Source organism: Pomacea canaliculata, linkage group LG12, assembly GCF_003073045.1.
Source record: "Pomacea canaliculata isolate SZHN2017 linkage group LG12, ASM307304v1, whole genome shotgun sequence".
Lineage (NCBI taxonomy): Eukaryota > Metazoa > Mollusca > Gastropoda > Architaenioglossa > Ampullariidae > Pomacea > Pomacea canaliculata.
The window spans coordinates 23,573,930-23,586,813 of NC_037601.1; the positions used below are offsets into that span (position 1 = coordinate 23,573,930).

Consider the following 12,884-nt stretch of genomic DNA (forward strand, 5'->3'; position numbering starts at 1 on the left):
TAGGGCAGTTTTAATGGCTATACTACCCTTTAGGTTCTCACACAGGATCCTTAAAGGGATACTCAAGGCAGAATAAAGCTGCTTAGAAACTCGTAAAGAGTAGGATCAATTTGAATCTCGTCTATTTTCATGTCTGTACATGTGATAAAAGTTGAAGGTTTTATAACATGTTGTGTTTAATAAAAGAAATTACATAGGACTCTTTCATTTGCATAGATGAAGTCTCGTTCGCCGTCACATGACCTTATGACATGTGACAAAGACTGCTTACCAAGTGAGACAGACTGTTTTCTATAATTTTTTTTAAACTGTGCTATGAAAAGTTCACTTTAAAACCTAAATTAACTCACGAGACACCACCGAGCACGAGTTCAAACCCGAACAATGACCACTGACTTTCTGTCTGTCTTGGTCCTACGTCACACGCACGTTCGTCTGCTGGACCATTTGGAAGATATCATGGTTACTCGGTGGAAGGACACAATGGTCGATTTCACTGGATTTTTTTTTTTTAATTTTTATAAACATCGGTAACCAAAATAGTGCTAATAAATGGTAATAAAGTGAGAAACGAATCGTTTATTTCTTCTGTATTGCTCTCATGCACTGCAGTCATAACTAAACATAATTTTTAAACGTTTTGACCGTCACCACAGCCTTATCACAAGCCTTGAGTATCCCTTTAAAAGGGCAAGGTAATTTATGGTAGAAATGTGGAATATTATTTGTTACATAGAGATATTTATATTTAGGATGAATCAACAGAAAGTGGTACAGGTCTTCCCTGATTCTGTGATCACACTGCTCACATTCAAGATTAAAACTAGTTTGGTTAAAATGGGCGATTTTTTAAAAGACAAAAGACGTCAGTGTTCTCATTATTTATAGAAACATATACCATTATCCTTTTTTTTTTTTTTTAGCAATGATAGATTTTTTAAATGCAAAAAGTATCTTGTTGAAAATGGGCTACAAAATATGAATTGTAAAGAAATTCACTCCCTGTCAAATGCTAGTGAACCATGCTGAAAAGTCTTCAGCAAGAGTGAGTGTTGTGGCTGGAGATGTTAACAGTAGCTCATGGTAGTCTGCATTCCCTCCCTCCAGCTAATTGATGACCAAACAAACATGAACACAAAGCCTCTCTGGGTTAACCATCTCTTATTATTAGCCATATCATTTTCACCGTTCCTGAGAGAGAGAGAGAGCAAGACTGATATATTTTTACAGCCAATGACTTCTTTTTCTTTGTCTAAAGGGAGGTAATAAACTATATTTGGTCATGTTTCTAAAGTAACCACAACAAAGTGAAAATGAGCTGTCACTCTTGCCCTGTTAGTGAGCAGACATCAAGAGTACATTATTAATCTCTATTCAGCTTTTGAGGCAGTTGAAACATAGATAGCTTGAACCAGCAGCAGTACTTGATCACATGTCAGTTGAATAAGCTTGACTTAAGGTGTAACTTCTTGTGGGCGGTTTTTAAAATGGTTTTGCCCTGGCGAGGCAAGGTAGGATTGCACGCAGTGCTGACTTTTACATGGTCAGTTTTCCATAATTTCCACCCTGACCCTGAGGCAGGGTGGAGATCACAGGAGTAGCAGTAAAATGTCTTTCTCAGCTGAGTACTTGCTGTTGGAATTTAGAAAGCTGAGGTAAAACTGTTTGCAACTGAACATGCTGTCAGGGTTGGGACTGACAATTTGTGGGAACGCCACTGGGACACTCTGGGCCAAAATAAGTTTAAATGACACCCTTTCCTGTCTTTGAGACCGCCTGTCTTCGTGCCGTCCTGTGTGGCGGAAGAAGGTAGTTCTGGCTAGACTACGCTTAGGACACACCTTTTCCATGCAGTCGCACCTCTTATGAGGTGAACCATCACCAGTTTGTCCATGGAGTCAAGGAAATTTTAGTGTGGTACATTTTTTATTTACTTGTCCTGAACTCAGAGTATCCGCCAGCAGTTTTATTGTTTACAACAGACTCTTTGTTTTCCTGTTTAAGTCCATCCCAGCACCAGCTGTTTTTACATTTTTAAGAAGGATACGGCTGTATCGTAAGATTTAAGCTTTTTATGTTCTGATGATTTTTGGTTTTGAGTTTTTGATTTCTTGATGACCACTTGGGCCACAACTCCCCCCCCCTTTTTATATACACTTTACTCACTTTTTTAACATTATTCCTGTGTTGACTTTTATTGATGAAGATTTTGTGGCTATATCACTTGGGGGATTTGCCCTTAAACGTTTTAAAGTAAGATTACTTTATGTTGGCGTGGTATAGGCAGGGCCGCCGAGAGCCAGCCCGGGCCCCGGGACAGACCTTTCCGGGCCCCTTGTACTTGTAATCGTAAATTATTTTCCCAGTATATAATGTATGTTTACAATTCTACAGACTTGAAACTCAACTTCTGCATGTGTAATGCTTGGGTGTTCTGTCCTTAGACCTTTCTTTAAAAGAAAAAGAAAAGGAGAAGAAGAAAAAAAAATCCACTGACCAAGGCCGGGCCCCCTTGACAGCCGCGGGCCCGGGTACACCAGACCCCCCTGTCCCCCCCTCTCATCAGGCCTGGTTGCTGGCATAGTGTAAAACACAATCAACCAACCTAGGACCTACAATTAAATATATTCTCCATAAAATAGAGAGAAAAATAAAGGAGAAAAGGATGAACAGTGGAAATGGCACAAACACAATGACAACTGAATTTTAAAACTTTATTTTTGTTGGTTTTGTTTATCTTTCTTTATATCTCAATATCTCATAAGCAGGGATAGCAATATTCAGCACTTTCAGTTTACTCCCCTGGTGACTGACATTAACTACATCTGCGTTTGGGTGCAATGTTCGTACTTTTACAAATGGGCAACACAGTCACCATCTATAAAAGGCCCCACAGTCCATGTTTGTTTGTTGGTGAGTACAAGGTGGAAGACACTGTAGATCATGTTCATGCACATTCAGTCTCGTACACCTCTTCGCTTGTAGTGAAGATGTCGAAAATGGATGGCCTAATTGACATAATATCGTCTGGAAGTAGTTGTCTCCACTAGGTGACAGTTATTCTGTAAGTGAAAGAGTGTACCTTGCATACATTACATTGGGAATTATCCCCATTCAATAGAAAAAATTTGCTAAGTGTGCCAGTTAGGGACATGTAAATGTTACATAAATCTGCAGTCATTGACGTCTAAAAATCGCCAGTCTTTCGCAGTTTCATTTCAAGCAGAACAGTCTCCTCTGACCAACAGGATCAGTGTGATGACAGATGCAAAGCTAAAACCTGATGATGTTATATTTGGGAGTATTGACCCACAAGGTTCTAAATCTTCAGCATGTCACCTAAGATGACCTGTGCACCCAGCAGCACAAGGCAATGGGTGCGAGAGCATGTTCATGACTGTAATATGGCAGTTAATTTAGTGAGAACTAAAGATGTTAGAAACATTAACAAGGGGTGGCACGTTACTGAAAGTACTAAAGCTGGGATGAAAAAGTTGGCGCAAGGTAGTAAAGCGAACATGGGAAAGACAATGGCGACACTGTGGGACTAAGGCACTTGTTGGATGGATGTATTGCACTTATCCTTAGCATCCATGACAAGTGTAACCAAGCCTCACCATGCAGGCAATCGCAATATATACCATCTCTAATAGTACTAACGGATCCTTCTGCAGTCACGCTTCTGAGCAACTTTCTGCGTGGCCATATACTCTATAAAAATCCAGAGGACTATGTGCCGTCCAGGGACACATTGTACATTGTACAGTTGCAAACTATATTTTGTTGTTGTTTCTGCTCTTTTATTCCTCTGTTTTTCATTTTCGTTCATTTGTCCAAAAAAAAAACCACACTAGAGCCAAACTAACAACAGTGTAGATGCAAGCTCTGCCCTCTTGCTTCCAGCCTCGGATTTTATTGCGCATTTGCAGATTACTTCCCAGAAGTGCATGATGAGTAGTTGCCATAGAAGTGCAGATAGTGGTAAGAAAATGGTCTAGTAGTAAGGACATCGAATTCATCAGATGGACACATACTGTCATTTCCCTGATTCAGGGTGTAAGAAAAAAAAAAGCATGCATAACAACAACTGGAAAATAAAATAATACTATAGTACCTGTACATTACACTCAAATCTTAGGTCAGCTGTTGGAATGCGCACTTAAATATAAGTATTACAAAACAAAACCACCGGTGCAAAACTGAAGTCCTCGCCCTTTTGACCTTGGATGTAATCAAGAACTGTAAGTCATTTCTCCAAAGCCTTCAGCCTGGCTTTGCTCTCACCAGGGGAATGAACTGAAAATGTTAAATATTGGTATCCTCGCTTATGATTTGAGAAATATAGTGATGCAGAAGAAAATAAAGAAAAAAAGCAATAAAAATAAAGTTTAAAAATTCAATTGTCTTTATGTGTGCGTCATTTGCGCTGTTCATCCTTCTCTCCTTTATATTCTATTTTTGTTTATGGAGAATACATTCAGTCCTAACCATGACAGTATGTTCAGATGTAAGCCGTTTCGCATCACCTCTCAGACCCTTAGGCTACTTGGCAGTACCTGTGATCTCTACCCTGCCTATTGTCTGTGCAGTTATTGAAGACAATTGGCCGCTAGTTGTCAGCACCGCTTGTACATTTACCTTGCACTTGTGAAACCATTTTCCTCCTCTGGCTAGAAAAGTTCCACCTTTAAATGGTGGATCCAAAATTTCTAATGTGGTAGAAAAAAAAAAGTTCTGACATATTCTGTTTGACCTTTATTGGCATTTCTTAATTTCCTGGTCAAGAAGTGTACCACTAAATCAATTTTTTTTTTTTTTTTTTTTTTTTTTTGAATCATACAAGCAGCAACTTTAGACGCTCCTCCTATTACTTGATCTGAGTTTGTTCATACTACAGCGGTCCGGTGGCGCAACGGTTAGCGCCTGTCACCAATACAGTGAAGGTTGGCTGCCCAGAGTTCATTTCTCGTCTCGGGCACGCTGTTCTTTCTCTGCACGTAGCATCTGTTTACAGGGCTGGCTGCCTTGCCGTAATATAGCCTCAGTTGCTGGCACGGCGTAAAACACCAATTCCCCCCCTTTGTTCATACTACAAAGATTTACACTGTACTTGATGTATCTTTCTCTTTACCTTTTGTGCAGGATTAATCATTTTGGGCCAGTTTGATGTGAATCTCAGAAAACTATATCTACAAGCTAATTTAGGAAGAGCTTTTTTTAAAAGTAAAGATTTTTTATAAGGATTAATTCTTTTTATCATTTTCTTTTTATAAATTACACATTACAACAGAAAATTAACCAATAAAAATCTTCAAAGTGACTAGGCAAAAACAGGCCTTCAAAAAGCAAATTAACAAACATTGTGACACTGTTTACAATAAATGAATAATATTTTACAAGAAACAATATTAAATTGAATTAGTGCTTAAAATATATATTTGTTAAACAATTTGTAAATGACATCACAACATTGATTCATCACTCTTTGAAAGTTGCACTCATCTGTTAAGTTCTAAATCAGACTTTAACAAGGCTGTTTGTGGTAAAAGAGATAGTCTAATTAGATAGTAAATCATCCCTCCACATTGAACATTAAAGAAGAAGAATACTTCCTAAGTTCATTATTATTATTTTTGCTGTAACATAAATGAGTGATGCTTCGACATTAATTAATGCATCTTAAATTATGGAGTTGTGAGTTTATCAGTAGTCCTTGTCAATTGATTCTTTCTGCTGCTTTGTGTATTTTGAGAGCATCCTTTTGTCATGCTATGAGTTCTTTCTGTAAATATGTCCAACTAAAGATAAGCACATTTCTTCAGTTGAAAAAAAATTACTAAAAAAAAATATATGGGTTCCAGAGAATCAGCACTGCAAGTGGAGATGGTCGCCACTACTGCTACCCTCACTTCACTTGTGCTGTGGACACAGAAAACATCCGACGGGTGTTTAATGATTGTCGGGACATCATTCAGCGAATGCACCTCCGCCAATATGAGCTACTGTGATGTGCCTCTTATTGAGGCCCATGACATTCTCATCATGTGATGCACCTCTGCTCCTCATTGATTGCACATCGCTTGAATTTTGGAGGCTCTCGTTCTACTCACCCACACTCACGCACAACCACGCCACCCACATGCCTGTTAGCAGCCAGATACTTCAATGAAGAATAAAAGGGATGTGCTGGGTGTTGAAATTGTGTTGTTCAAGCAAATGAATTTAGCAGAAGTGAGGATCTATATTGTTTGAAGTGATCAGGATCTGCCATCTTCAAAACCAGCAAATCCTGGTAGTAGAAAAAAAAAGTACAACCTATTACACTGGAACGAGAAACTGCTTAAATGTGACTGTTTGAATTAGGCCTGAGTGTATATGTATAGTACGCAAATGTGTGTATGTAAACTTCCTTCAACAGTGGCACTAGCACATTCAGCTGTAAAAGGAGAGCTAGCAGTTTGGTTTGACATTACAGAGAATTAAGAATTCTGTGCATGGAATCTGCGGCTAAGTCTCTCCCACACCAACAGTTCAGCATTGTGAAATGACTTTGATTATGGTGTTGGCAAAGCCATAAAATGCTGAGGAAGCAGAGAGGATGAATGATCGGTAGTGGAGTGGTAGCATAGTGAATGAACATAGAAAAACAAAATGTGCGGTAAACTAGAATGGTTGGCTCAACTTTGATATGTATGCATTAAGACTAGACAAAATGACAGAAAACATGCAGACGTCAATAGTTGTACAGTACTGCATTGTTTATACTATACAAAACCACATTCATATTTTTGTTTCCAGGCTCTGTATGTTTGTGTGTGTGTGTGTGCACACAAGTGCTTGTGTGTGTGAGAGAGATTTTCATTTTGTTGGGGTTTTTTTTTTTTCAGGTAGTATGAAAAAAAATCATTGCATCATCACTTTAAAGTGGACTGGCTGACTGATCCTGTTCCCTGTGTGTCTGTGTTTTGTGTAAGGAGGGGAATTTTTTTTCCTCTGTGTGTGTGTGTGCGCGCGCGCGCTTTGCTGGACTACAGAAATAAGAGAGGTTAAAGACCCATTTTGTATGTGATCTAAGATGAAATAGTACCTTTTGGAACTCTGTTAATATGAGGCTGTGGCCTGAATTTTGAGTCTAGATTGTGATTGTGCCATTTGTCACCTGCCAGACACTGGAGGTGGCAGCAAATTTTATGTAACCCAACAGATATATGCAGAATCTTCACTTATCAAAGCGTCTGCTGTTTCACCAATGCTGTTTTTGCCACCTGTGGACAAAGTGCAAGCAGCTTTTCAACTTATTGTGTTTCATTATCTTCCTACCTTTCCCTGTACAGAACTCTCCCATTTTGTTTTGTCAACTGTGTTTTTTGCTGCCTGCTTCAGTGTTTGGATTTATGTTTGGAAAAAGGGACACTTGAGAAGTGTCATGAGGTTGAGTATGGATGACTTATTCAGCTGATCTTTTAAGTCACTGTTTATACATGAAATTAACTTTTAAGTGATTACAAAAACTCAAATAGAGCTGTGAAACAACCAGTTTTGTTGGAACTGGACTGCCCTCTGCTTCCCAGTTCATGCATTCAGAGTTTGTAACCTGACAGTCTTTTTTTTGTCAAGGATGTTGCTCTGAAGTACATCACTACATATGCCTTCTTAATATATACTTAGTGTGACGTTTTAAGATTATAGTGCAGGTAGTTTTTGTATTTTGTTTCTGCTTGAGTTTCACATTGTCATGAGCTCAGTTATTGCCACTGGTCAGTGTCTCTCTGTGCATTCAGCATCCTCCAATTGTGACAGGCATTGACTGACCGCGATAGTGCATTGTGTATTTTTGCATTAACTAATAGACTTCTAGGTTTAAAATGATGTGTTTTGATCTGTTTCTTTGTGACTAACATTTCACATTTAGTTTCTGGCAACACCTCTTAGCATTCTGCTAATCTCTGTTTATATATTGAATCATGTGCTTTTAAGCACTGTTCCATAGTGTAACAACAGATTGATGTAGTTTAGTACTGGACATTAGGGATTAAATAGATTAAACCATTATAGGTAAAGTGATGTGTTTTATGTCTTTAGATGCCAGATTTGATATCATAATGTCTACCGTTAAGTGCTCAGACATTAAATGGACAAAGAGTTGCATAGGGGGAATGTTAATTGGAAGTGATTGTAACCACAGAGGTGTAAAATATATGACAGAAAATGCTGTAAAAATAATGTTTTACGAAGTGACATGGTGTAAGTACATAGGCACAGAAAGCCCGAGCTGTATTCTGTACTTATCAGCATGCTGCTATTGGAACTAGTGGTAGAACAAAAGAGCATGATGTAGAATCAAATAAACCACACTCAGTCAGCAGTTCTTGTGCATTGTTTACTGATTCCCCCCTTCCCCCAAGATCTCTAAATGTGTGACAGTTTTTTTCTCTTTTGACCATGTTATATTGTATCTATAATTTGCATTAAATAGACTGTCAGCACTACAATTGTAATGTATTTCCTCCAGGGCTTTTTCTTTCCCTCACTTCCATTGATTTTACTCTGTATCCTGTTCTCCTTAACAACAAGAGCTAGAGTCTCATTTGTTTTTTTATCTGACAATTGCTGACGTATTCTTTTAGTATTTTTAAACTTTTGTCGGCCCAAGAAAAAAGGTCTTCTTTCCCTTACAGTGTTTTGCTGGGTGCAAATTTAGTGTCACTTTTTATTCATTCACTTATAGTTCAGGGGTCTTGGGAGACTGAACATTATCAAGGATAAGCAGTATCTCTTATTTTTCAATGGAAATGGACACCATAATAAGACATATGGAAGACAAAACTACAAACCAGTATAAATCATCTAAAAATTACTGAAACATGAATTGTCATGAAGGTACTTGTGGTCACATGGCAGAGTGGATATGATTTAATGCAAATTGATGAATGTAAAGTAAACCCTTCCCACTTTTGCATCTAACTGCATTTAATTTTGTAGCACAGTCATACACAACTAATTAAAATAGTATTGGTGTTAAAGTTAAAAAAGTTTAAAAAGTTGTGCATATCATATTGATCAGATAATTGTTTACTGTCCAACTTCGCATTCCTTCCCAACTTTTGTTGAGGAAAGGGATAAGGGTTTTTTTCAGCCGAATATGTTTCATGGCCTTATGTGCCAGGTTGTCCTCTGGAACAGTTTCCCATGTACTCCTTAGCACTGCAGTTCATCAGCTGCTATATTGGCAGCAAATCGCTGTTAATTTCTCATTGCAGAGTTACGTGTTGATGCGTATGTTTTTATATATATATAAAGGATCAAGCAAATAAATTTGCACACATACACATTGAGAGCGTGACCCCTTGTGACCACACAATTCCTTAAGATAGCATAATTCAGCTGGTTTTACAATCCAGAACTTCCTTGAGCAAGCTTTTATATCACCCTTTCCATACATAAGGATGCCTAGGAACTGCAGACTAAATGCTCAGTTGATGCTTTTATTTGTAGTGTAGGCAATAGGAGCACTTAGGTAACAATATGGGAGAAACTACAAATGAAGACACTTTTACCTTCTGACGATTTTTTTTTAAATATCACATTCTGCACTTTCATGCTATTTCAAAACTATTGATCCTAAGTATTTTTTTTAAAATCATTTTTATGGCATATGGAAATCAAGATATGTAATTTTCTCATGGTTATGTTGCTATGTGTTGACAAATTTTAAAAGGTTCTTGCTTATTATTATGTTGGCAATAATCTAAGAAATAGATAGCATCTTTAATTTTAAGTACCTGTAAATATAAATGATAGTTTTATGAAATCATGCAACTCTCCCACTTTCCTGTTTCATTTCTCTGTCTTTATTTAGTGGGCAACAGAGATTTTGTCTTACAAATACCAGAAATCAGATTTTTTTTGTTTGCTGTTTTATAAAGCTTTCTTTTAATTGAAGTTTGCAAGTCTCGTGGTTTTTACCCTGTGAAATTAAGAAAGAGTTCAGAGGTAATGACGTGTTTTATTTAAGGTTATTTTTCAGAGGTAATGACGTGTTTTATTTAAGGTTATTTCAACATTGACATTTCCAATTCATAGCAGTATTATGTAGTTTTGTGCATAGTTCAGCACTTGTGGTGCAGACAGATTAATAGGACAATTACCAAGTTCTTTGTATTGTATTGGTCTTGCCAGTGTTGAAGTAGCTGATTACTTTGTGATCAGATTGTCAGAGGAAAAATAAACTTACATTAAAATTTCAGCTACTAAATTAAATATTTCATATTAACTTTTTTTAATGCATTCTCCACCCTTTTGTTAGATAAAATTTAGGGTGTATTAGCAAATGTTATAGCTGCATTTCAGCTCTAAAAAAAAACTAATAAAGCTTTTTTCCAAACAAAAGGTTTGGACTTTATCTGGAAATACTGTAAAATACTGTATTCATAATTTTTAACTTATTATCAGGGAAGCAATTCATTCTCAATTTTAGAATGAGTAATCCTTTGTTTCAGATGCATCTATGATATTGTGATTTTATTTAAAATAGAGGACAACATATGATTGAAAAAATGTATTATTGCTGGTTTGAAACTAAACTGATCCTGTTGTGCAACGTGACATTGTGCAAAATTAAGCATGGATTCAATAGGAGATATTAGCACTTAATTTGTGGCTCTGGATCTGAAGCAGGGGGTATTCTTAAAATGCTGCAGATGCTTATGGCCAGACTGTATGTATGCTGGACCTGTATCCATAAAATTATCTTTGCTTGGTTAGTTGTCCTGTCTCATCCACCAGCAACCTAGACCCTCATAAACGTAAATGTGCAGCTTTTTTAATCTGCCTCATAAAGTCCCTTGATATGTACTGAGTTTCTAAAGCCTGATGTGACTAGATGATGATGGCATTCAGAATTTTGCAATCAGGTCATTCGGTACTTCCTTCAGAATGGACACAGTAACTTTTATACATGTTCCTGGCCATCTGACATAGAAAGCAACCTGAAGTAGTTGCTTTCTGTGAGGGTTTTTTTTCTTCAGATCTTTATAAATACATAGGTATGAATGTCTGGAATTGCTTGTATGCATGTGCATAAGTGTAGAAGCATGCCAAAATACATTGTTTCAGCTGCTTTTATTTAAACCAATGTTGTGTGAAATAAAAGCAGTGCTCAAGAATAGGAATTTTTCTAAACAGTCTTGTCTCCACTCCCCCTCCCATCCATGATGAACATATTTGTTTATTTTTATGTAAGGACCCATATTTGATGTCACTTAAGCTGCTTTGCACATGATGCCTGATTGGCTCAGTATGGGATTGAGGTATATCTACCCTACCCCATCCCAAAATAACTTTTTGACAGATATTTAGTGCCTCATTTACAGTTGGTGATCAAGTGTAAGTGACACCTACATTTTAGGTTTTCTGGCATCTGTAGAGTGCAGCTTCTGTAGCCAGCAATTGTTACCTGTCTGTGTGTAAATTATATTCAATCCAGAGATGATGTACATGAGTAACAATTGTGATTTGCTGGGGTTGTATGCTACCCCTCCCCTAGTGTCAAGCCCTGAATGGTGTGCGTTCTCTGACACAAACTTTTCAGCTGGGATTTTCAATAAAAGTTACAGGTGACATTAGGGATTGTTCTGCCTTTATTATATTATTTTCCTAAATTCTGGGGTGCTTATACGTTGTTGGCCCGTCATTAAAATATTTATAAACAAGATGTTTTGCCTGTAGCAAACAAAAACACTTCCTATTCAGTGGAAATCTGCAAGGTTCAAACAGAACAAATACTTTTATTGTCTGTATGCAATTGTGCAAATGTACCATCAAGCTGGATAAAATAAAAGATTAACTGAATGCAGTCAACATAAATGCCAAAATGATTGATAGTCAAATCTACATTGTATTGAATATATAAAAACTGCATAATATTTTGGTGGCTATCAAGTATACATATACATATGTAAGTGGAGGTGTGCCTTAGTTGCTGACTTGGTGCCAAACACCATCCCCCCACCCACCACACCCACATTTCTCAGCTCTCACCAGGTCAAACTAGTTTTAGACATACAATTATGTTGTCTGGTCTCAGCTCCATCCTGACATTCGTCTAATCACCACCGGACTACAGACCCTCTAAAAGCGTAAACACCAATACAAAATTACATGATAAAATTTACTCGTGCACGAAACAGAATGAGCTAGAAAGGCCACAGCAGTCTGGGCGACCTTGGCCATGCCTTAGCCAAGGGAGATAACCGTGTGACGGCAACACACACTAGTCCCATCTTCTGACCGCTCTAGCAATCGTTGAGTACGTTATGATGCATCGTCCCTCCACCTGTCCAGCCAACTAGAATCCCTTAACACAAATACACACACAAAGGACGTGCACACTGACCGGGGTCACAGGGGAGGTAATCCGCGGTGACGTCACAGGATGAACGGTGCTCCTAGCCCACGTGCTGCTGGGTGCTGGACCAAAGGCGATCAAGGAATGGTCCAGGGAGGCGATTCTTCCTTATCCAGAAGGGCTCCAGTTCTTTCAGCCCATGCAATTTAAACCTCGTCTAAGCGAGGTTAATCTACAAAGGGTCAGTACCACGCCGCATCCAGCGTGGATGGCCACTACCCTGCTGTACTCTGATCTCGACTCGGGACATTTGCATGTCGTGACTCACGCACCTCTTCTTCCTTCACTATCCCGAGCCTGAGTACATTTCCTACCTCGTTCCCGCCAAAACTTACACCATACACTTTGTGTCACGGTTAACCCTTTCCCCATCTAATGTTCTCATCCATTTAGCCATACATTCGACATAAACTTGAAGTCCGTAAGTTGCAAAGGGGTTAAAATTACTCTGAAAAACACGGAGACAAGGACTGGTCCG

At 38.1% G+C, this 12,884-nt stretch overlaps 1 protein-coding gene across 1 annotated transcript in view; it reads left to right on the forward strand.

The window, feature by feature from the left end:
- LOC112576819 (guanine nucleotide-binding protein G(s) subunit alpha) overlaps positions 1–11,628 on the forward strand; it is a 68,710-nt gene extending 57,082 nt beyond the window's left edge. Inside the window, exon 10 of the mRNA XM_025259577.1 lies at positions 5,862–11,628. Coding sequence (XP_025115362.1) covers positions 5,862–6,008 — 147 coding nt within the window. The 3' untranslated portion in view covers positions 6,009–11,628. The remainder of the gene's footprint in view (positions 1–5,861) is intronic.
- Positions 11,629–12,884: the final 1,256 nt, after the last annotated feature.